At 39.2% G+C, this 25,483-nt stretch overlaps 1 protein-coding gene across 1 annotated transcript; it reads left to right on the top strand.

Moving 5' to 3' along the window:
• Window positions 1-8,668: 8,668 nt before the first annotated feature.
• On the top strand, window positions 8,669-24,203 carry POMP (proteasome maturation protein). Its single transcript, XM_036917339.2, has 6 exons — window positions 8,669-8,804; window positions 11,408-11,505; window positions 13,518-13,578; window positions 17,004-17,105; window positions 20,194-20,287; window positions 24,043-24,203. Exons 1-6 carry the CDS (start codon window positions 8,802-8,804, stop codon window positions 24,108-24,110), a joined length of 426 nt encoding a protein of 141 aa, XP_036773234.1. The 5' UTR covers window positions 8,669-8,801; the 3' UTR covers window positions 24,111-24,203.
• The last annotated feature ends 1,280 nt before the right edge of the window (window positions 24,204-25,483 follow it).

Genomic DNA, 25,483 nt, shown 5'->3' with positions numbered 1-25,483 from the left:
GTACTTGCTCCTAAACATTTCTATGACAGTTGTAGTGTTGTTAGAACCCAGCAATTTAAATAAATACTACCAAATCCAATAAGCAATAATGTGAAAGAATGAATTGTTTTTATGAAAACTAAGTTGTCTGCTTTAGAAAGATTCAATAAAGGCATGTTACAATAAATGCTGTTGGTTTGGGTGTGAGAGTCATAGAAGATGAGGGAGGTGTAAGACTCTGTATTTATATTTTTGTCCAAGTGTTTTTTAAGTTCTTGATCCATGATAGAGAAATATCAACTGGAAATTGTATAGGATGCATTACGAACTTGGTTTGTGCCAGAAAGTATCATGGCATGCCAAATCAGTGGACCCATACTTAAAGGACTTTGTTCTGCATAAGAACATGGAAAAATGAATATATACATACACACATCTTTTTGTAAAAATATTTAAAATATGTATGCTGTATTAGCCAAGATAGGCTAGGTTATGCTGTAGAAAAAAAAGCAACCAAACAAAAAACATTAAATCTCAGTGACCTAGGCCCACAGAGCCTCCTCCCCTGGGCAGCACCCAGGGCAGCTGTCTTCAATGTGATGGGCCAGCATTCTAGCTCCTTTGGCTTTTTGGTACGTCCACATCAACACGGACCTTGGTAAACAGTACGGCAGCAAGACAGGGAGAATCATGCTCCATCTCTCAATGCTTCTGTGCAGGAGTGAAAAATATATTTTCTATTCATATTTTCATTGGCCAGGATTAGTCACATGGCTATGTCTAATTTTAAGAAACAAGAAAATATAGTATTCTTGCATACTTGGAAGTAGAAAGGAACTGGATATTGTTGAACAGTAATAAATGTCTACCACACCCATATCATTTTCTAGGATTTTTCAATTTTGCCAACTTAAAGACAAAACACTGTGATAGACTGTATTACTGATTAAAATATTTGCTGTCCTTCACGTTGGAATATTACTTATCTCCATCCCATTGACGCCAGGCATTGTGACTTGAAGGGCCCTTCCCTGTGGCAGGATGACGTATCCCTGACTTTGATGTCAGATATGGGCAACGTCTTGCTTTGGCTTATAAAATGTGAGGGTGGTGGGGGGTGATGTGGGACGCTGCTTTGTAGAGCTTTATGAACTAGAAGATTCTGTACTTGGTTCCTTTCTTTCTACTACAAGGCTGCACTGTGCCTGATAGTTGTTGCTCCAGTAGCCTGGGTTCCAGAGGGAAGATGGAGCAAAGCTGAGGTGCATGCTGGCATGATGGTCATGCAGCATGAGCAGGAAATCATTTGTTGTAAACCACTCAGAACTTCAGGTTGACCTACAATGTTGCTGCCAGGATTAAAACGGCGAAAATAGTCAAAGTGCTTAGGAGAGCATTTGGCATAAAATGCACACAAAAAAATGTTAGCTAGTTTTGTTATTTGGAAGAACAATTAGATCATTAGAATAGGGAGTCTCAAAATACAGCTTAGTATAAATCTTATTTTCATATAGTCTCTTTTTTATATAGGGATTTTAGTATAACCTCTAGAGCAAAATTAATTAGATTCCTATTTTAATCCATTCAAAATAAATTCCACATGAATTAAAAAGAATTTGAGAATAGATTGATACACTAGGGCTTAGGGAAATATTTTCAACTGTAAGTGTGCCAGGAAGTTGTAACAGAAAAGAGACATTCATTAAAAATGTGTAGGACAAAGATACCATAAACAAAAGAAAAAAATTACAACAGATTGTGGGAAATATTTGTAATGTGCAAGACAAAGGTTAACACCTATAGTAACAATGAGTGTCTACAAATTTATAGGAAGATGAAAAACGCCAAAGAAACATGAGCAATGGATGTGTGAATAGGCATTTCCAGAAAAGCAAATTTAAATGATAAATATGAAAAAAATGTTTAATCTTACTAGCAATCAGGAAGACATAACCTGAGCTAACAATAAGCCATTACTTCTCACCCATCAGATCAACAAAATGCGAATTTACTCATTCTGAATCACTTTGTTACATTTGTTTAAGAAAAGGATGTCTCAAAACAATCCTTTAATAAATAGAGTTGTAAAGGAAGAAATTACTTTGTATTGCCATTAATCATATACAAACTACACTATTTGGAAATTTTAGATCCTCATGGGATATATTTTAACAAGACTCTGTAAGTTCCTCTCAGCTCCAAAGAATTTTGCAACTACCTATGGTGACTGGACCCTGGGTTTTTGATTTTATCATCACTTCAACCCAGGACCCCAATAGAGCCCCAGTACACCCCTGGGTACCTATCCTTACAAGTTCTGGCAGCCCTGGTTAAACTCTGGCCAACTATATCTTTTTGGATCTGTGACTTGTATGGCTGTCCACACCAGATTCTTCACCTAGTTTCCCACAACCCCTACTTTTTCTACTGAACTCCTCACCCTTTCCCCACTCCCCACCTTTCTCTGGAATCTCTCAGCAGGGGGTTGGGGTCAAGGTCATCTTGATGTTTACTGTAGAAAATAAATTAGACCCAGTGATAACTGTGCCTGGGAGTTAATTTCACCCTGTCGCTACACCAGACCTTTGAAACAGAGCCAATATTTACTCTAGAGGAGGTAGGTGTGGAGAATGATTCAGAAGCACATGAGTGTGAATAGAGGCCAGTAGGCTAGCTGAAAGGCTGTTAACAATGTTCCTAATGAAAGATGAGAGCTAGAAAAGGACAAAATCAAAACCAAAAAAGATGGTGAATGGTGTGCATTCAAGGAGGGACCCACGTGAAAACAAGAAGTGCAAAGATGCATCATGGATGCTGTGATTCAATTATGCACATGTGGGTAGGCAGCAGGTGCACAGAGGGTCTAGTCTCCCTGTAAGGAGGAGAGACAGGGCAGTGGAGCAAGTCAGGGAGGGCTCACAGAGGAAGTGATGCTTGACCTGAGACAGTGCAGTAGAGCATTCCAGAAAGAGGGGAGAACAGGAATAAGCCAAAGCAGGGGCATGAAACCAATGACATTTTCAGAGAATTCCAAGTAATTTAATATGACCAGAGAAAAGGATTAAGAATGAAGTTGGCAGTCTGATCACAGGAGGCCTGTTGGCCATTCTAAGGAGTCTGGAATTAATCCTGTAGGGCAGGCAAAGAGGAGGGTTTTAAGACGGGAAGTAACAGATTTGAATTTTAGGGGCACTCTTCAACAGCGGTGTGGAAGATGGCCTAAAATAAGGCGAGGAGATCTTCTTGCCCAGGAGTCGGGGGATTAATTCTGTCAACCCCAATACCCCTATTTCTCAGTTAGGTGATTTCTCGGAGGTATTTCAGAAATTATACTTTCCTTTCTTACTGATATAAAGACACCTAACTAGAATGATAAACAAACAAGGTCTTTTTGCCCCTCTATACTCTATTGTGTAAACTTAGCTGTACTCTTGATTTAATAAATAGAGTGAGGCTGAATAGCCTTTGGCATCAATCCCAGGTACTAAAACAGAAAACAACAAAACATGGAACATAATCCCTATCTATAAATCCAATTGTATGGTTAGGGTCATGGAGCATTGTAAGAGTTATGATTTCCCTGGCAAAGTATCAAAAAAACATACCTTCAAAAATTATTCAGAACAACCATTTGGCACCCAACCATACTGACAGAATGAAAAATGTGGAGTAAAGAGCCTACGTGTACTTCACCATTCTTGAAGAAGGATGTTTTCTAAGGCTTCAGAATGACATATTTTTTTCCATGAAAAAAGCTTAGAGGACCCTTCCCAGCTCACTTGGAAAATGCAGTCAATCTGTCTTTTTAAAGATAAATAAATTCCATCACATAGAATGCCTGTGAGCCGACACATTCAGAGTGGTTATCTCTGCCCTCAAATCCCTTCTTTTTGCCTGTTGATATTTACTGATTTTCTATAATGAGCACGCATTGCTTTTAGAAGGAAACACAAAAAATGTCCAGTAGGCCAATATACAACCAGAATGACTTAGGCTGTCTTTGAATCAGCTTTCTGATTCTGAAGCAGATTAATGTGACCTGCTTCAGAGGCAACCTAGTGTGCTTTGAATACAGGCAAATTCTCTCTCCTCCAGTCTTTGTCTTCAGGGCAACATCTTTGAATTTTCACAAATCCAAACCCTTTCCTTTCAATCATTCATGCCCAGTGGAGGGGAATACTGATGCTAGTATTTAAATACAGTACCTCAGTCGAAAACATCAGGCATACGTATACATTGTATTAGGCTCTGCAAGACACTGGACAATGTTTTTGCCAGATACTTCTGAATTAAATTTTTCTTTAGACAATATTAAAATGACTCTATCTACGCTCCTACATGCAAGTTGGCAAATGAAGGGGAAAAGAAACAGGTCTAGAATTTAAAATTTGTTGCGTATACTCTACAAACTGTATGCACCACATGCAGATGAATAAAGACTCTCTATGCTGAAAATAGAAACCACTTTTTAAAAACACACACGCCTGAAATAGGGCTATGAAAGCATGGAAAACGGAATGCTAACTTCTGCTGTGTCTGATGCAATGCAGATGTAAAATAGTAAAACAAAACACCTGGATTCGAAAGATTCCGCTTTAGTACTTACTCCTGAAACCCAGCTTTTCATAATCAGAGGACACCCTTTTAAAAGCAGCTTCATCTGAAATCATAGTCAGCAAAGGATTTCAGAAGAAATATGAAACATTCATCTCAGGGTTAAAGAAAATGGTTTGTCAAATAAACTTGATGTGAAGTATTTTTCCACCCTTTTAACGCTTATGGACTTGCCAAGATGTGTAAATAAGATTTATATTAAATTAAGCACGTTGAACCTTTCCCAACACAAGAATTTAGATCATTTAAAGAAGAGTTGGATGTATGATTTATAATTTATAGATTTTTTGCAGGTCTTCTGAAACAGCGGCCTTATTAGTTGAGATTTGTACAAGCTCTTCACATGGACTCCCTCCTGCAACCTTATAGGGGAGTACAATTTCTGAAGCTTACATTGCCACATAACATTCTAATTATTAGGTACTTTGGAGAGGATGTTTTACAAACATTTTACACTAATTATTTTTCCCTTCCATCTCACTCAGACAATGGAACCCTCATGCTTTTCCTATAGTAAACTCTGAGGGAAAACTATAGCCACCAACCCTTGTCGACAGACCATCTCCAAATTCCCACATTCTGCTTTCAAAGCTCAAAAGAATCCATCTGGCTGAGGACTGTCCTGAGACAGGGCGGAAAAAAAAGACCACACGGGTCTGGCCAGAATTTGTAGCTGGAAGTGGGTGGGGAAGGCTGTGCACATCACACACACACACACACACACACACACATCTGTGGCTCTTGATGTTGGTGGATGTCAAAACTGTAGACTTTTTGGTGGGATGCCAGTTTTTGTTGAGTCTAGCCCTGGAAGAAAGGGGATAATTGGAACCAGACAAGGATTTAGGGCCTTGGCTTGCAGTGCTGAGCTTTAGGGTTGGGTTCCAGGCCCAGGAGAGTACTTCTGGAAACATCACCAAATAAGTTACCCTGGATCGCCCGTATCTACCTATTTCCCAACCATATTAGTCAGTCTTGCCTACTAGGCGCAAGTATCCATTCATCTATTATTTGCCACACTTTTCATTCAGTAAACATTAATTGGGTGCTTTCCACATGCCAGATGGACACAATAATGTGTAAAGTATAGCCCGTGACTGCAGGAACTTGTGGGAAAGAAGAAATAGATATAAGTGGAAATCGGTCAATGCAACCAAGTGTTAAAAGTTATGGTAAAGTGTCTGCAGGTTATTGGGGAATAATGCAGAGGACTTTGACCTCTTTACCACATTATCTCCTCAGCCCCTGAACCTGCTTCTCACTTGTCTTCTGTTCACAACCCCTGCCATTATGTCCCTTGGAACATGAAATTAAATTTTCTTAGTCTATTGTGACTAGACTTCCCAGTATTTTTACCGCCACATATTCTCTTCCCACATTTTAGCCCTAACTGAAATCCAGCTTTCTCATAACTGATGCCACTTTCTCCAAAAGCTTGTCCAGTGAGCTTTCTTCCACTTACCCTGAATCACAGGGCAAGAAAAATGTCAACACCACCTCTTACTCCCCACTATTACTGCTTGATCATTAACATGACTAGTCAACAATATTTTCTTTGAAGTGCATGCATGTGCTTTATACCACCCTTTCTCTACTCTTGGAGGGATGAGGATTCAACTGAAGCTATGGGAATTTTTCAACTCAGCAAGCTTTTGTATTTCCTAATAACCAACCTCAGCTTTTGCCTGGCTGTATTCATTCAACTGCTGATAATTTCATTACCCGCCTGCACTCCAGATGGGGAATTTCTTCTGTGTTCAACAAGGTGCATTCAATAGATATTTGTGCCCGATATGGTTAAGAGTAAGGTCAAGAAAGACAACAAAAAGTAAATAGGGTACTTGTTCTCATTCGGTGCATGTTAACAAGCCTGTTTCTAATGTAGAATGTGGATAAGAGCAGTGACTACCTCAGAGTAATTGAGGATTAACAACATCGTAAAGAACTAAGAACAGGACCTGACACATAGCAGATGTTAACTATTATTACTTTCTACTCTTCAAATTACAAAACATAGAGCTTAAGCAAACATATTAAACTATTTCAGTATCAAATCTAATTTTTAAGCTACTTTAGTGTCGTCAACACTACCTTGTATTTAGTTAATGCTGTATTTTAAAAGGATAAAAATATGAGTGTGTACTACTCAAGGTAAGGCGATTTTTCTCCTTACTGCACCATTGAAATTGCTTTCCCATTGGTCACCAAAGGCCCATGTTCATGATTTGATGATCATTTAAAAGCCACTTGAGAATGACTTCCCAACCTCTCTTCTGAACTACTTTTCAATCTCTCATCCCTTGCTTCCCCTTTGAATTCTCAGATAGCACTTTGATTTGGTTTTCCTTTTGCCTCTCTGACCATTTTTCTTTTTTGTCTCCCTGACAGACTCCATGCTTCCTCTGGCTGTTTCTTCAATATTATTTTTTTCTTAAGTTCATCCGTACTTTTCACTGCTTCTCAAAGTCTTGCCAGTACCCTGTCCTGCCTTAATTCATGCCTTTATCATCTCTGCCTCGGACTGTTGCAGTTCTAAATGGTATCCTGGTTCCTCACCTCTCCCAATTATCCCTCATGCTGCCTCCAGAACTTTTATTTTAAGTGTCAAGTGCTTGTGAGAGGACCTCTATCATCTCGTTTCCTACAGGTCTGAACCCCCAGCACACTGTACAAGGGCCCTTCATTTAATCCCCAGCACATCCCTCCAATCTCTTCTCACATATCTCCGCCTACTCACCCAGCACTCCAACCACAAGAACATATTCTTCATTGTTCAGATTACAACATGCCCTTTTGCAAGTCCGTCTTCCACAAATGCCGTTTTCCCATGCCCACACTTCCTGATCCATCTCCTTTCTCTAGTAAGCACTTACCACATGTTTAAATATCTGTTTACATGTCCATTCTCCCAGAAAAAATAAAAGCATTTCAAGTACCAAGAAATGACTTTTTCTTCTCTTTAGCTCCAGAACCTACTACCATGCAAATGCTCAATGAGTGAACTGTAAGCAATGAACAAACATTAAAATGATTTTTCTAAAAAAGACTTGTACTCTCAAAATTTTTCCTTCGGGGCAACTGAAAGGAAAAAAGATGCGTATGAAACACTCAAGCTCAAATTTCAAGGGAAACGTGGGCAGTCTGAAGAGCCAGAAGAGGAAGCATAAGTGGTAGGATACTCAAAATCTGGATTATCTCAGAACTTCAAGGTTGTGGGATCATGGCAGTGGATATATATAATTTATACAACCTTATCACCTCCCTCCTTAAAAGCCTTCAGTGACTTTTAAATAAAGACACACAAGGGCCTCCATAATGAACTTGCCTCCAGCTACCTACAGCCTCATCTCACACTACTCTCTACCTTACCCTCTGCACTTTAGCCACACAGGCCTTCTTTCCCACCTCGTCTTGCAAATCATTATGCTCTTTCACATCACATACTCATCTTCCTCAAACTAGTTCTGACTTACCCTTGAGCTATGAGCCCAAGGATTCCTTAAGTTATCTCCATTATATGATGACAGAGCATGAGTTCATTACATTACATTTGGAAGGCAATACAGTAGGATCACGGTCCTCCTTGGGCATATTTATTTATCATACTTAATCAGTTGGCACCCTCCCCACCCCTAACAGTTTACAACAGCTTGGTTCATTTCTGTATTCTTAGCCCCAGCACGGGGTCCTGACCATAGCAGGCCTTCCATGTACGATTTTAAAAAATTAAAATCAACTGACAAAAAAGCCTGGTGTTCCACTTTTGCCTTGCAGGCAAATCACTCATCCCACCCATGTCTCAGTTTACCCTTACGAAAAAGATATCTACTTCAAAGAAGTTTTGTATTAAATAAGGCGATGGATTTACCAAAGCCCATTGCACATCTTCCAAGGTAGGACCGATAGATGTTTATTACTAATAAAGCGGCCTCCGCGTCTTCCCTCCCCTTCGGCACATCTCGTCCCGACCCCGCCCTCCTCCCAGCCCACACCCTTACTGCGCCCTTGGCCCCGCGTCCCTCGGGACTTCAGGCGTGGGAGCTTCGGCCCCGCGCTGCTCCCTCCCGGTGCCCCGCGCCCTACTTCCTTCCTCGCCCGGACGGACGCACTTCCGGCGGATGTGGGGGGGGCAACCCCGGAAACGGAAGTGAGCGGCGCGGTCCTCTGACGGTAACGGGTTGAGAGGCTGTTCGCAAAGCGAGTTGAAGATGGTGAGTGAGCCCCCGGGGGCCCCTTGTTCCCGGCGTGCGCGGCACTGGCTTGGCGGAGCAGCCCGCAGCCTCGCAGCCAGGCCGCTGGTGGCGGCGCCGGCGGCGGGAGGATGAGGCCGGCCTCGGGCGCCATAATCTGTCGAGTCACGGGGCCGGGGGGTTTCGTGGCTGTCGCCGGGGCCGGGCTCCGGCGCTGAGCCTGCGAGCAGCGTTTCGGCTGCATCTTCCACCGCCTCCTGTGCCCTCCGCGTCCGCAAGACCCCTGCAAGCGCCGGCCGCTTCGCCGTAGTTGGCGCGGAGCTGGGAGGGACAAATCCCAAACAGCAAGTTCGCTGGTGTGGCGCTGCCCGCTTTCCTTGCCTTGAGGGGAGAATTTTTGGAGCCCAGAGTCCTCAGCCACCCCGACCCTCTGAACTGCCTTGGTTAATGCACAGCTGTAGGTCGCGGTTTTATCACTCAGCTTCATCCTTTCCTTTGGGAGATTGTAGTGTGCCAGAAACGGGAGTGGTGGTGGGGAATCGGGCATTTGTTACCCCCCGTTTGTCGGTATTGTTAGTGCATCTCTTCCGCACCCTCGCTCCTTTTTCTTTCTTTTTAATTTAAAAGTGGTGATATGTGGGAAAGATTCCTGAATTGCCATTGCCCCTGACTCTGATACTGCTGCTAGGCCATCAAAATCCTGAAAGCCTCTGTTGGTAAATACTGCTGATCATTGCAAAAAGGTTTCATAAACAGTCTTAATTAGTGATAATTAACTTACCATAGATTTGTTTTCCTCTGCTATTTTATTAGAAGCATCAAGTACTAATCCTGATATTTTACAAAAGGAAATTGGGAAAATGGTAACAGTAGAATCCAGAGATCAGAATTCTCCTTTTACTTGTGCTCAGAAGAAACTTTTCTTATGTTCCTTTGTAAGAGAACAATCTGGGAGGAAGAGAATATTCAATATAAGAAAGTAAGTAAAGTAGGACATACATTTGGAAAGGTACAGTCATGCAACTCTAGTTCTGGAAAAAGTTCAGGTGCCTGAAAAGAACAATAAAGAGGGCCAGAGGGGTTCTGTGCCTTGATCACAGTCACACAGGGGGTGAGTGACAGTCCACACTAGATTCGAGAATCTTTTCCTCATTAACCATGAGACTTTTGTGTATGGGAGTTGAAACCTGTTGTGCAAGGTCTTGAGTTCCAGGCTAATGACCTTGGACTTGACTTTATTCTTAAGACAAGGCATTATTGAATCAGTGAACAGTTTTTTTTTAGCAGCTTTGGTGGGGGAGAGTATATGTTTTAGGAAAATATATGCAGAATTGGAAAATGGAAGAGTCCAGAGGCAGCAAGACCCAGTAGAGTGTTATTAAAGTTACTCAGGTGTGAGTGTCTGGACTGGGGTGGTAGATGGAAGAAATGCTGCATATGGTAAAGTACCTAGCCAAATAAAACACACAACTGAATGAAGAAATCAATTTAAAAAGTTGATTCTTTATTAAATTAGTTTAAAAATTAACAGTTGCATTTTTTACATAAACATTTAACAATAACAATAAACATTACATAAATAATTGATAATAAATAATTAATCAAAATAGTTTTTGTAGAATAGTGTAAGACTAAATATCAGACTACCTGTAGCTGTTTTACATTTTTCAACAGAATTGCAGGGACATTGTACTTGACAAAAAGTGACTTAAAATCAGCGTCTTGTGTTTGATCTCTTCTAACATTTACTACATTTTATTTGCTTGTTCATTCTATCTTCATTAGACTAAAGCCTGTGTGTAGACATGTATCTTTAGCATCCAACAGAGTACCTGCCACACAGTAGACGCTTAGTACATATTGGTGATTAAATATTCTAGTATAAATGTAAAGGTGTAGGTATACCAGTACCAAATGCACTGAGAGTCTTTGTTTTCTTTTACATTATCCTGATTAGATATATTTATTTTTCATAGGTAGCACCTTATTATGGAAACCAAACACTTCATGAAATTTCCTTTCTTAGCTTCTCTGACCACTCTTTTCTAGCTCCTCTGTTGTTCCTAATCCCATTTCCTTGTTCTTAAGGAATGTTATTCCCGAGGATTCTGCTCTCAACTTTTTTCTTTCTGTGCTAATTATTCCAACCAAAGGAGAAGCGTCTTTCCAATTAAAGTAAATATGATCATGTCATAACTCTTAAGAGGCTCTCTCAATTTCAGAATAAAACACAAATTTCTTTCATGTTTAAGACTTTTCCTGTTTTCATTTTGCCAGCCTTTACTCCCGCCCTACTCAGACATATAGCCGGTCATCTCAGACTACTTGTAGGTTGTTCATTTATACCTTTACCTCTGTTCTTTTTTTGGAGTGTCTCGCAATCTGACAGCATTCAGAGATCAACTCAGGAAACCTTCCTACCTCCAAATTTGGTATTCACTATACCATGTATATCCCTCTACCATAACGCTAAGACTTACTGTAATTGTCTAGACTTAGTGGGCTCTTTGAGGGCAGAGAACTTATCTTTTCTTTCTAGTGCTTATATAGTGTTTTTTGCATAGATACCCAGTGTGAATTTTTTTGAATTTTTTGTATTCAGTAGTTTTTTATTTGTGTTGTAGAATGCCAGAGGACTTGGATCTCAGCTAAAGGACAGTATTCCAGTTACTGAACTTACAGCAAGTGGACCTTTTGAAAGTCGTGATCTTCTTCGAAAAGGGTATGCAGGGGAGTTATGAGTTTGGCTGTCATAATAAAATGTTCCTGTGAATTACTTTTTACAATTTTAAAATATTTTGATAGGCCATAAATATATATTTAATTTGGGACATAGCAGTTAATAATAACTTAGACTGGGGGAGGAGGGGAGCGGAGGCTTAGATGTTTCCTGTAGAAGCATCTAATCAAAGTTGTCGTTCCCCAGGATAGAGTGTCCTCCTAGGAAATGTTACCCAGTAGCATGATTTGGTAGGATTATTATTATTATTATTTTTTTACAGATAACATAGCAGTTAAGAGCATGGACTCTGTGCTCAGGCTGCCTGGGTTTTGATCCTGGCTGTGCTGTTCATTAGATGTATGCCTTTGGGTGGGTTACTTAATTGTTCTGTGTCTCAGTATCCTCATCTCTGGGAGAGGGCTGTTTATATTTAGAGGAATAAATGAGTTTAATACATGAAAAATACTTAGAATGGTACCTGACATTACTGGTAAGCGCTCAGTGTGTTAGCTGCTGCTGTTTTTCTTTTCTAGCTTCAGCACACAATTATATCCCTTACCTCAATTTTCTCTATGGTTCTAAATGTTTAGGTCTCAATTTCTGGCTTACTTCTTTTTCTTGGCAAGTTGCTTTTCTTCTTAAATAAGGATAATCCATGCATCCACACACCTCCACCGTCCCTGGAAATTTTGTGTTTTGAATTTTATATCTAATTTTAAAGTAGTTCTTCCTATAAAAAGGATGCCATTCAAATGCTAGTGTTTAGGGACAGAAGTAATGCTTCATTATTGTCTGCACTTTGTAGTGAAAGATGCAATTCATACAGCCTTTGGAATTGGAGATGTAATTTGATTTATAGTACAGTGGACCCTTGAACAACATGGCTTTGAACTGCAAGGGTTCACTTATAGGTGAATTTTTTTCAGTAAATATACAGTATCTGTAGTTGGATATAAGGGACCAGATTCCACAGTGATGTGGTGGATAGAAATGGAAAAGGAAAAACATACGTAGTGACCTGTACAGAGATGGAACCTGTGAGCTTGGCATCATTAGCACTACACTCTAACCAGCTGAACTAACCCACTGCTGTCTGGACCAGAGAGAAACACTGGGATCTGAGAGGAACAAAGGAGCCCAGCAAGGCCTGGGTAGGCCAGCCCGGAGGATGGAGGCAGGAAACCTTTGTTCCTTCAAAGTATGCCCCTCCCAGCCCAGGTCGGCCCACCCCATGTTGTTCAAGGGTTGACTGTATAATCAAATCTGTAAGTTAGTCAGCAAGTCCTGATGATTTGTTATTTATTTTTTTCACGAAATGCTCCTTTTCTTCCTGGTTCGACTGTTAAGATTGCCATAAACAGAACCATTTTGAAATTCCATTTCTAGGATAATGATCTCTACAAAGACAATATTCAATAAACTATTGTTGTAGGATTTCTAAGGTCAAATCATGTTTTAGACAATAAGGTAGTCAACTTTATATAACTAGAGTGATAAAGACCAGTGGTCTGGTTCTAGCTGTTTATCACCTAACAAAGTACTTTGTACATAGTAGGTATTCAGTGAATGTTAAACGTACTGTTCAACATGTATTTATTAAAGATAAATTAAGTACTGAATATGCATTAGCCCTGAAGAGGCTTAGGTATTTTATATAATACAAGAAGCATGTCATCAGAGTGATAGTCATGAACATACTTCATTAAATTTCCTCTAGGTATGGGATGCCATTTAACAACATTTTTCGGAGATGTTCTCTTGAGTAAATTGAAATCTTGACCACCATGTATCTGTAATAGATGCATTTTAAAACAAATGTCATACAGTAAATTTGACATTCCCTTCTGATGTATAGTTATATGAATTCTAATACACTCCTGTAACCACAGTCGAGATACAGAAGTTTGTCATCATTCCAGAAAAACTCCCTCATGCTATTCCATTATAGTTACATCATTGATATAATTTTGAGCCTTAGTAATGTATAATCTCTTTTAAATGTTTATTTTCAGTGTCTCTTGTGTGAAAAATGAACTTCTGCCCAGTCATCCACTTGAATTATCAGAAAAAAATGTAAGTATGTTACCTGTGTCATTATTTTTATACTCTAGTAGAAAATTACTTTTAGTAATACTGTTATATTTTTATTTATTAGTCAATTCTGATATTGAGCATTTGACCATGAAGAATTATAAGGCCTTACTTTTAATATTCTTATAGAATAGGCTTTGAATTATCATTATACTGCTTCACCAAAATTCCCTTTCTATACATTTTTCTCTTTTTTATGGACATTGCTAAAGGTGGGTCCCCTTCTCTATCTTCTCACAATACTTCCTCATTAGATGATCCTGTTTTCTGTTTTTCCCCTGCTGTTCTTGCTGTTGACCTTTGAGTCCCTATCTCTAGCCTTGACCTCTTTCTCAAGCCCTGCATCTCTTAAGTAACTGAGGGAGATGTCTACTTGCTATGCATAGTAGGTACACAGGTATGACATAATCCCCATGCTTTAGGGGCTACAAATTTAGTGGGAGGACAAGTAGTGGATGGGGGTTCATGAAATGTCGTAAAGGACCAAAGATAGAGCAACCTCGTGTGCTTAGAGCCTGTGTAAGGCTTTGTAGAGAGGGGATGGTCACTCCTGAAGGGGGAAATAGCCTGTGCAGATGTCCTCAAGACAACCTGAAAGGTATTTTTAAATTTTTAAATAGTATTTTATTAGAGTAATGTTTAAAATACATTAGAAAATAAAATATACAGAGTATTACTTAATGGTCATTTTGAGAAAACTGTTATCAACTTCGGATATGTATTTCATTTCCAATAATAAAGTGATAAACAAAACCAAAAACCATGTTGTGGGGTGGGGGGCAGGGTGGGGGAATCCAAAAATGAATATAAACACTAAGAAATGAACTTAACTGTATTACAAATGACTAACATAGAAAGGTTTCTAAATATACATCCAAAACAAGAGTTACCTTACTACTTGGGGAAGATGGTACTGTGTTACCCAGTTAACTGAAAACTGACCTATTCCTTTTTAGCCAAGGGGAAGGGAGCTTTCTGTAAGAAAGAGTAGAATTAATTATGTGATGGTGAAATTGAAGTTCAAATTAGATGAGAAAATAAAAGGGCTTCTAAGTTGCTGAAGTGCATTCTGGTTTCATGCTCAGAAGGTGACTTGGGAAGGTTGTGTTTTTTACAGACTTAATGTTAACCATAGAAAGTGTGTAAATCAGGTTTATGGAAAAAAAGCTGACAAGGATAACTTATTTTGATGAGTAAGTGAATAACATCACAGGTGTTATTCATCAAAAAGTCACATGGAGGTGAATGGGAAGTTCTGCATTCAGGTTCAAAAAATGAATTACATACATTTAGATGGATAAACCTGACTTGTTACATAAAACAATTGACCATTTAGATTGTATGTTCGGTATAAGCCAACAGATTACATTAGACTGAAAACAGTTAATGTAAATCTTGGACTTCATTAGTAATAAGATAGGGCTTAAATCAAGGGAAATAATAGTCTCATTTTCCTGTTAATTAGTCTGACTTAGATTTGAAATACTCTGTTCTGGGCAATGCGTGTTAAGAGAAACTAACAAATTTGAGCGAGACTGGACAAAATGGTGATGAGTCTAAAAATGTCATAGATCTTTTGAGACTCTGCTTACATCTACTGCCTCTATATAGTTTCCTTTAATTGCTTAAACAGTTAATGATAGTCTCTTTCTTGAAATTCTGTGGCTCTTACCTATCATAAGTCTTCTGGCATGGCTTCTGTAATTGAACATAGATTTAAACTCATAGTGTCATACTTATTAGCTAAGTAAACTTGAGCAAGTTGCTTAATCTCTCTGTAAGTCTTAGTTTCCTCATCTGTAAAATGGAGTTAGTAAGAGACCATCCCTTGGCATATGCTGGCTTTATCATAGCTCTCCATGATTGGGAGGTGCAGTGGTGATAGTGATAGAAGATGACCATTAGCATTTTATACCGGTAGTTCTCAGCTCCAGGTGATTCTGCCAATGCGCCCCTCACCCCTCCAGATATTTGGAAATGTCTGTTTGTCATAGGTAGTATTTGGGAGAAGGGTCTTTAGTATTGGCTGCTGTTGGGTAAGAGCCACTCAACGTGCTGTAGTGTGCAGGACAGTCCCCACTCACCACAGTACTGCCAAGGGTTCAGAAGCCCTGTTCTGTGTGTAATGTCTTTCCAACTAGATTTTAAAATCTTCTCCAGGGTAGACTGTTTCTACTGTTCTGTCATATGTCACCACAGAGCGTAATACTAATTTTCATGTGGTTGATAATAATTAAGTATATATATGTTGATTGATAATTGTAGTTGACATCACATTATAAGATATGTGCATTCATCAGTCTATAAAATTGAATTTTTCTATGTAAAATTGTATTTACTTACCATGAGGATAACTCAGTATTTAAGGGGAACCTTTCAATTGGAACTTAAGACCATAGACCTGTAATAAAATATTGCATATTTTCCCTAAGGACCATCTGTCAGAATTTTGATGTCAAGTATATTAAACCACATAAAATTAAATTGCTAGATGTCTTACCTTCAGACTTATATATATATGTAATATATATATGGTCCCCAGGTCCCTAGTGAGCACTAATCTCTGAAAAGATATTGATCAAAATTACCTTTTTTTAAAATAACTTAAAAAAATCTTATCAAGAGATTGTAGTGTAATAAAAAAATAATCACAGAGGTCACTTTACCTTACTATAATTACCTGAGGTCAGACAGATCTTTGGAGTAGACTGCATATAATCCACTGTCCTTAGGAACCGTTTTGGGAAACTATGTTTTAGAATCCATGAGTCAAGTTGATTGATTATGCCTAAAGTACATTAAGTTGCAGTAAGTTTTTAAAAAGTAATTATCAGTGTTTAGTTAAAGTATGACTCCAGAAGAAAGTGGCTTATTAGTACCCAATGTAAATTAGATGGACTTTTCGGAGTTTTGGCTCCCCCTGCCCCAGAATCAGTTACCCTAAAAAGAGGAGCTTAAACATTGTAATTTAATTAACAGGGTGGTATAATGGGTCTGATTATTTCTTTCACGCAGGCCTTTGAAATACACACTTTCGTGCTTAGAAAGTCAGTATTAATTTTTGTTACTATGTACAACTGTGTCTGGATCTGTCCTTTGCACTATTAGTTTTGCAGTAATTCTAATCAGAAGCACTAGAATGTGATTGTGCTTTGTAAATACACTTGTAATGTGGAAGACATTTCTTAGTTTCGTAAATCCACTTTTTAGGTGGTAATTGAACACTGGTGAAGTACATCTGCATGCTGGATAAAATAAAGACACATATATTCTAATATATATTGAAGAAATTGGTAAAATCTTTTTATCTCAGTTATAAATACTGAAATCCCTTAAGTATTATGGTCATATGCATAAATGCTGTTTTGAAAGTGCAGCATTTAAAATTACATTGTTGTCTTTTGTAGTTCCAGCTCAACCAAGACAAAATGAATTTTTCGACACTGAGAAACATCCAGGGTCTGTTTGCTCCACTAAAATTACAAATGGAATTCAAGGCAGTGCAACAGGTGAGTTTATGGATGTCAGTCATGTATGTATCTCACATGTGTATTGATACCGACTAGAAGGACTTCTGATTTAATAATAGCTATACAAACCTTACTTTCTTTTCTCCCCTACAACCTATCTGCTTTACCTCTTTTTATGATATGACCTCAATTCCTACTTCATAGGAAAAAAAGAAGACATTAAGATGGAAAACTTCAAATTATGGACTCTGTGTCTGAAAACTCCCCTGCATCCACTTTCATGTTTTTCTCCTTCTGGGGAGTTACACTGAAGGTTGAGACATACCTCGGAATATCCAAGTGGAGATAATCTAGTAGGTGGCTTGTGTGTGGCTGAGTATACTTGTTCAGGAATAAGATCTTCAGAAATGTGCTTCCAAGTAGTTATGAACTGTCTCCCTATCTGTGCTCTGGATTCTGTTAACACGTCACACTACTGCAGGGAATTCCCTTTTCACGGATCCTTTCTATAGCAAATAAATTCAACCACTCTCTCCACTTGGTCCGACTCAGCAGCAACATTTACATATATTCCAACCTCTTTAGGCCTTTAAAAAATGAAACAAAAATTGTGCTAATCCCAAATAACCTTTATAGCAACTTTTTGCTCATGAAGTGTGCTTTTGCGAGTTGAGCTTCTTAAAAGAGTTGCCTACATTTGCTGTGTACATTCCTTTACATCTTATTCACACCACCTACTATTTTCTGGCTCCCATCACACCAGCAAAACTGCTCCGAAACAGTGTGGACATTCTCATGCCGTCACTTCGCTTGGTCTCCCTGTGGTGTGTGGCACTAATGGCGCCTTCCTTCTCTTGGCTTTTTGGACACCACACTTGCCTGATGTCCCCATCCTTTCTGAAACCTTGTTCTCAGGTGTCTGTATGTAGGTTCCTTTTGTGTTTTTCTGTTCCCTGATAGTACCAGTTTTGCTAGTGTCCACCTCCAGTCCTCTCTTTATTCATTCCTGTGGCTTTTGTTACCACGTATGTGTTGGTGACTCCCAAGTTAGAATTTTTATGAGCTGTAAGCCTGTACATTTCTCCAGTTGGAAGTCCCACAGACACTTCAAAAAGTTACAGGTACAGAGTAACTCCTTATGCCTCTCATGCTCTTTATCACCTATGAACAGGTAAGGAACTGGAGCATTAGCCTTGGTTGTCTTGCCCAGCCCCTCCTTGCCACCTCCCACGCCCACCATCCAGTCCATCACCCGTTCTTCTCATCATACCGCTGCATCGGCTCCGACCGCTCCCGTGCTTCGTCTGCTGCCCCCCAACCCAGTGTTCACACTCTAGCCTAATACTACACACTTCCTACTGCTGCAGATTCCCTTTTCACACCTGGCAGAAGTTGTGTCTTTTTCAATAAATTCTGTCAGTACCATCAGTTGTATTGGTTAAGTCACCTTAGAAGCTGTTTAGAACTTGTTTCCAAGGATAAAGCTCTAAAAGAGCATGCATAGCTTTAAGTCAGACTTTGAATATAAATCTTGGCTTCATCATCTACTAGTTTGAAGAACTTAAATAGACCTTCTGAGCCTCAGATCATTTGTTTTTATTGTGAAATGGAGTTAGCAGTAAGAACAATGTAGCATTATTAGGGATATTCTGAAGGTCAAGTGAAGTAATGTGTATGGCAGAGAATTGTTGCCTTTGTTTTATGTTCCTGCTGCTTAGATTCCAGCTACATACTGCTCCTGTTGTGGGCCTGTTTGATTCCATTTACCCCAAAGATCTTTGTCTGGAATTCTGGCTCCTTTTCTGGTCCGTGTACTGTTGCAGCTCTTACTCATCAGGGGATGTGTAACTGTCCACTCACTCCTGCTTTGGATGTTTTCTCAGTCCAGTATCTGATCAAACTGTAACTCCCAGCCCCCCTTAATGTCTGGCTTAACATAAGGGCTCACTTGTTTATTCTTCTATCCTCTCCATTTCCTTTTTTTGTTTGTTTTTTGTTTTTACTTCCACTTTTGAAGAACCTAGAGAAATTTTTCCATATGGTAAAAGAAATTAAATAATTGCACAGGCCATTAGTAATTAAAAATAATTTTAGGCTGGGTACATTTTCTTGCAGGGGAAAAAAATCCTACTTCCCCCCTTAGATTCTGAAGTTGTGATGATTACTTTAAGCTGCTAGTATCATTTAGTCATTGGCTACATACTCCACTTTTGGTATTCTTCTGAAAATATTCAAAATTTGATGGTTATCTTCATTGATTCTAGTTATAGTCTCTGGACAACGAACAGAGAACAGAAAACCGAATGTTTGGGTTGTCTGTACTGTATCCCTATTTTGCACTACACTGTTCTGTAAGTTTGAGAGGAAAGTGGTGGATCCTATTTCACAGGTGAGGAAACTGAGGGTGAGACGTATCAGGTGACTTATGCAGAGCCATAGGATTTGCATAAGATAAGAAGTAAAAACAGAATTTGGATCTAGATCTCTGCCTTCACAGCCTATGCTTTCTCCACTATATTTTAGGTACCAGTCTTTACTATGTGTATTTAATATTTGGAAAAAGTAGATTATACTAGTTCAAAATGGTACTGCTTTTTAAAGGCCCCACAAATGACTTTGATCTTCATTTCTGGATACCACTACTGTTTTGAAGGGTTATAACTTAACTTGTACTATGAGCAATACCAAACAGCATACAAAATGTAACCAGTTTATTAAGTAGACTAGTGCTTTCACTGACTTGGAATTTCTTCAGGAATTTGATCGTCCCACATTTATTAAGTAGACATGGTGTCAGGTTCAGGGATTTTGCGTTTCATAACAAAGTATCTGCTGGGTTTTCCTAGATAGAAGCAATGCCCCAAAATAAGGGCATACCTGATGGGATTATTAAGTGCTAAGAAAAGCTACAACTTCAGTGTCTTTACATATTTTGAGTAAAGTTTGAGGAATAATTTTTAAACTTGGTTTAAGTCTAAAATATGACCTGGTACTTTTTTTCCCCTAGTAGGTAAATTGATACTTTTGTGAATTCGACAAATAAAAAATGAAGAACATAAAATTGTATTCCATATATATTTCTTTCTCTTTGGCTTTTCTGATTTTGCTCTTTCATGCTTTTCTGAAGGTTCAACGTCTTCCATTTCTTCCAAGCTCAAACCTTTCACTGGATATTTTGAGGGGTAATGATGAGACAATCGGGTTTGAAGATATTCTTAATGGTAAGTGTCACTCAGCACCTCTTTATGGAGCCCCGGTAATGCGCAAGGCAGCAGCAGACAGAGCTGACAGCATGTCGTCATCACGGAGCTTACAGCTGATCGGAGGCCCCTCGTGTTTATGCCCTGCAATAAGAAAATGTAATGGCACGAACAGTTCTTTAACTGGTTCTTAAAGTGAAAATTATTTATGGAGTTCTGAGGTTGTAGTCATTTCAGTCAATTAGTGGTAGCCATTCATGTCCTGAGGATAAAGTGTGACATAATACAGCGTTCCTGGGTGGCTTAAACAACGATTGATTCAGTATTCAAAATGTTTATGGGATATGACTAGTTTTTTAAATGATACGAAGAAAGTAAGAGAAAGTTTTCTTTAAAAATTGCCCACCCCAAGAAAGTAAATCTTGTGCTTCTATAAATGGTGAGGAGGAAAGAAAAATCTGTTATTTTCAACAAAATTCCCTGATTAATTGTATTATGTATGAGATAAATGAGTTTTAAGTAAGAACAATACATGCAGCATCCTGTTTTTTCTGGTTCTGAGGAAGATAAACAAATAGAATTCTGTCCAGTATTGCCCCAGTTCATTATGCCCCAGCAGTTAAGTAGAAGCGGAGAAACCCAACGGGATTAAATTGTATTAGTTTTGCTTGGCTGCTGATGTGTCCCGGTAAGGAAATGCTGTGGACACAACAGAAGTCTGGTGAGCCTCCTCTTTGAGGGAATTTTCTGAATGCCGGAAAACCTGGTATTCTTAGGCTTTTACGTTGAATTTAGACCTCATTTAAAATTCATAAGGCAATAGGTCATGTCTATACATAGTTACTTTTAAATTTGTTATAAAAAAAGGCATTCATCTAAAAATAAACTTCTGTAATTCTGTGTAAAGAAAGGGAGAGGGACTTACTGAGTATTCAGTCAGTCAATTATATGTCAGGCACTGGGCTAGGCTGTAAATATACAACAGGGATAAAACAAACATCTGTGTGTTCTGGTGTGGGACGTAAACATTAAACAGATGAAACACAAACATATAATTACAAATTGTGATAAGTTCTAGGAATAAAAAGGACAGGATATGCTTTGTTGTTGGGTGGGAGATGTAGTCACCTCTGGGAATGTGGCACTTTCGTTGATTCCTGAAGGATATATGAATTAGTTGATCTAAAAGTAGAGAGTACTTCAGGCAGAAGCAGCAGTTTATTCAGGGTCTCTAACCTGAGGATAGCTGAAGAACTCGGGAGGGTGGACAATCCTGTCCTGCTTGTGAGCTAACAGGTTAGCTTGCCATGGTTTTGTGGATGCCGGCAGAAGACAAGGCTGCAAGAGACTAAGGACAGTTTGTTTCTCCCAGCAATTGCAGTAGCCAGAGTATCAGCTTTTCTGTTGGTTCTCTGAGCCCCCATTCCCACAGGCAGCAAAAAGAGTGTCAGGTGACATCTGCACATACTGTGTGTTTTCTTACAGGAAGAGGAACCCAGGGTCAGGGCACCGGAATCTTTTATAATGGGTGGTCAGCCTGCTTGTTCATACTCCAGGGGAGACACGGCAGGATGTCTGTCTTCTGAGGCTGTTCACTGTAGAAACTGCCTCGGCAAGAGTCCAGAACATAGGCAGGCAGTGCATCTGCTTCCAGGACTTGCAGAATCTTGAGAGACCCATAGAGACCTTGTCTCCCAACACACAGTGAGAGTGTGTGAAGAGGGCCCGTATAGCTGGAGTGTTCAGTGAGTGGCGAGTGGAGTAAGGTAGGGTTGAGAAGCTAGGCCGGTGCGGAGGAGCCAGAGCCTTGCTGACCATGAAACAGAGCTTTTGCCGAAGGCCGTGGAGAGCTGTGCGATGGTTTTTAGCAGCGATGTGATGTGATAGCATTTCATATTTAAAAATATTGCTAGCTATTTGTGGAAATCTTTTTATATTCATTCCTTGCATATCTAAGGTAGATATAAGCTGGAAAGATCCCCTGGTGAGGTAGGTCCTGGGTTTTGTCAGGATGAGACCACCGCACTGTGTCTGGGTATTTCTTTTTGTGGGACCTCTGCGTAGTATATGGGCTGTTTATGGCTTTACTGAAGGGCCTTGCCTTAGCTGTTCCTTCTGCTAGAATATTTTTCCCAGTTTAAATGTCACTCCTTTGGAGAGGACTTCTTGACCATTCAGTCTCAAGTAGTCTCTGACCCTGTCACCTCACTTTCTTTCCATCACACTTATCTGGTGTTTTTCTTGTTTCTTACATGTCTTCCTCAAAACATAAGCTTCATGAGAGCTGGGGACTTTGTTTGGTTAATTCTGTGTCCTCAGCTCCTGGAAAGGTGCTTGATCCATAGTAAGTGTTGAAAGCCCTTGCTCAGCACGTTCCCATCACCTTTGACTCAGAAGGAATGTTTGAGGCTATCATGAGGTGTTCACCTGAACTCTGTGGGGACCGAAGAACCATGACGAGAATCTGTGTTTCTTCAATTTACATTTGTTCAAGTGTTGGAGGTGGTGCGGCGTGCTCATCAGGGAAGTGCTTGGCCAAGAAGAATCCGCACATTTTCCAAGGAAGGGAATACGAGGAGGGTAACAGTAAAGTCAAAACTAGTGGCCTTCCATTTCCTCCAGTCCCTCACCTTAAGATGAGCAGACATACCGACTGAGGGGCCCTGTCTGCCCTCATGGTCTCACAGCGGGCTGGCAGCAGAGCAGGCGCTAGAACCCCAGGCCAGGTCCTTGCCTGCGTGGTGTGCTGTGCTCTGGTGTGAGTGGTTTATTTAATAAGTACATTACTGAAGTCAACAGCTTAAAAAAAGCAGAGTTTAAAAGAAAGTTGTCATTATATAAATGAATTTATTCTTTGTTTATAAATTTTAAACATTGCAGCTGAAACCCAGGCCCTGCATGATTACCCCCAAGCCCATTTCTCTCCCTCATTCCCTAGTTACCTGCTGTTTTCAGTGTGTACCGTTCCAGACTTTTCTGTGTCTTCATACACAAGTATTTATAGTCAGAAAATATTGGGCATTGCCTAGTGCTTTTTTTTAAAAAAACACAGTTGGTATCATGCTGTAACTAAGAGTATGTGTGATAAGTGAATACATTTATTGATGGGGGCTTTCTTTTTTCTTATTCATTAACAGGAAACACTGCTGCAGTAAACATTTTTGCCTGTTCTTTGTGCTCACGTGTAGACATTTTTTTTAGGTTTAGATGTTGAATATCTATTACATACATAGCAGTTTATTAATAATTGTAGCACGTTTTCTTGCTCTAGAATTCTAGCTTATGTTTGTGCATATGTGTGTGTAATAGAGCACAAAACAACAGAGATAAAACATTTTTGCAAATTAGATTAAGAGATTGCTTAGTCTCTTAGAGATTGTTCCTATACTCATCAGGGAAGCCACTGAAAAATGTAAACACTTTGAAAAAGGAGAACTTTTGCAATCTGTGTTTTCTTTTAAAATCGTCTGTGTTGAAGTATAATTGACATACAATACAATGCACCCATTTTAATCATATGGTTCTGTGAATTTTAACAAATGTGTACAGCTGTGTAACTGTCCCCCAAAGCAAGTTGTAAATGTTTTATCACTCTAAGTTTCCTAGTTACTGCAGTCAGCACCCTCTATGTGCCACTCCCCCACCCCAAGCAACTGGGGGTCTGTTTTCTGTCTGGGTTAGATCAGTTTTGTGTGTTGTACTTTTTCGTGTGAGTGGACGTTGGCGTTATCTTTTTTTTTTAAGGATCTTTAATGTTTCTTTCTGTTTGTTTTCAGACCCGTCACAAAGTGAACTAATGGGAGAACCACACTTGATGGTGGAATATAAACTCGGTTTACTGTAATGCAGCATGCTGGTCATGAAATTAGGGAGCTGCATCTTGTTTATACTTGTATTTTTACTCTAATTTGATGTGCACAACATTAAAAGTACTGACTTATGAGAATTTTTGCATAAATAGTATCTGTGATCATTTGAAATTATTTGGGTCTTTGGTTTATGGCCATGTGACAGTTGAAAGCACTAAAGCTGATTTTGAAACTCCTAGTTTATAGAAAACAGTAGCCTTCTGTGTCTTTAAAACATTGTTGCTAGTGAATATTATAAAACTATCCACAGATTCCAGTTCAGCCTGTTTTCTTGGTATACCATAAATTAAATTTTGAATAGTCATTGTCAGTATTTGAGTTTGCAACCTTCATAGTAGCATCTTTCTGAGTAAACATTTATAATTGGTTTCAGTGGCAATACTTCAAATTAAGTACAAAATACGGTATTTATATTTTAGGTTTCTGTAGAGTCCATTAATACTCGTAAGAATAATATGTGCTTTATTGATGTTAAGTTAGAAATAATGGCTCTTCTTGGATCCTTTCAGGTTGAAATGTGTAAGTTCAGAGGTTTTGATTTTGGTCTTGACTTTAAAGTGAAAAACAAAACAACCTGCAGATGTTGATTAAACTACTGTACTGCATAGATTTATGTATCACAAGATGCTTAAATTTAAAGTAGAACATTCATGTACACCCACACTATGTATCCATGAACAGTACCCATGAACAAATCTGTAATTATTTAAAAGAAAATCTCCACCATGGTTGTTCTTTGCTATAAGGTGTTCTTTATGAACCTGGCATACCAAAATTACAGATTTTTAGATGTAGTGAATGGGTCACCTTTCACTAATGAAAAAATACATTTTGATTATCATTTTTTCAGGAGCATCTTTATTGGATAAGTCACTGATTTGCAGCTGAAGACAGTATTGCCCCTTCCCTCTAGGGGCAGGAGGACATTGGACAGTGTCTAGAGATGTTTTTGGTTGTCACAGCTTTGTGGGCTGGGGAACCTCCTACTGACATGTAGGGGTGGAGGCCAGGGATGCTGCTAAGCACCCTACAGCAGACAGAACAGTAAGATTTCTGGTTGTGTAATGGATTAAAAGTACTAGAGGATGATATTTCCAAAAACTCATTTATATTGAAACACGAACCTCTATGTCTTAGAAGTTACTGCTGCATATTGTAAAACTGGCTACATCCATGCAACCAAGAATCTTTTGATTCACAGTGTCAGTAGTGTGAAGGTCAACAAACCTTGAGGTAAACCAAATGACACCTTTTTAAAAAATTGTTCCTGACTTTTGAGAATAAAACCATCTTTGCCAACCCAGTTTACACTTAAATTATAAGAAAATACAGAAAGAATGAAAGTTCA

This window comes from Manis pentadactyla, chromosome 2 (genome assembly GCF_030020395.1).
Source record: "Manis pentadactyla isolate mManPen7 chromosome 2, mManPen7.hap1, whole genome shotgun sequence".
Lineage (NCBI taxonomy): Eukaryota > Metazoa > Chordata > Mammalia > Pholidota > Manidae > Manis > Manis pentadactyla.
The sequence above is the reverse complement of the archived record's forward strand: the minus strand, read 5'-3'. Positions and strand labels throughout refer to the sequence as shown.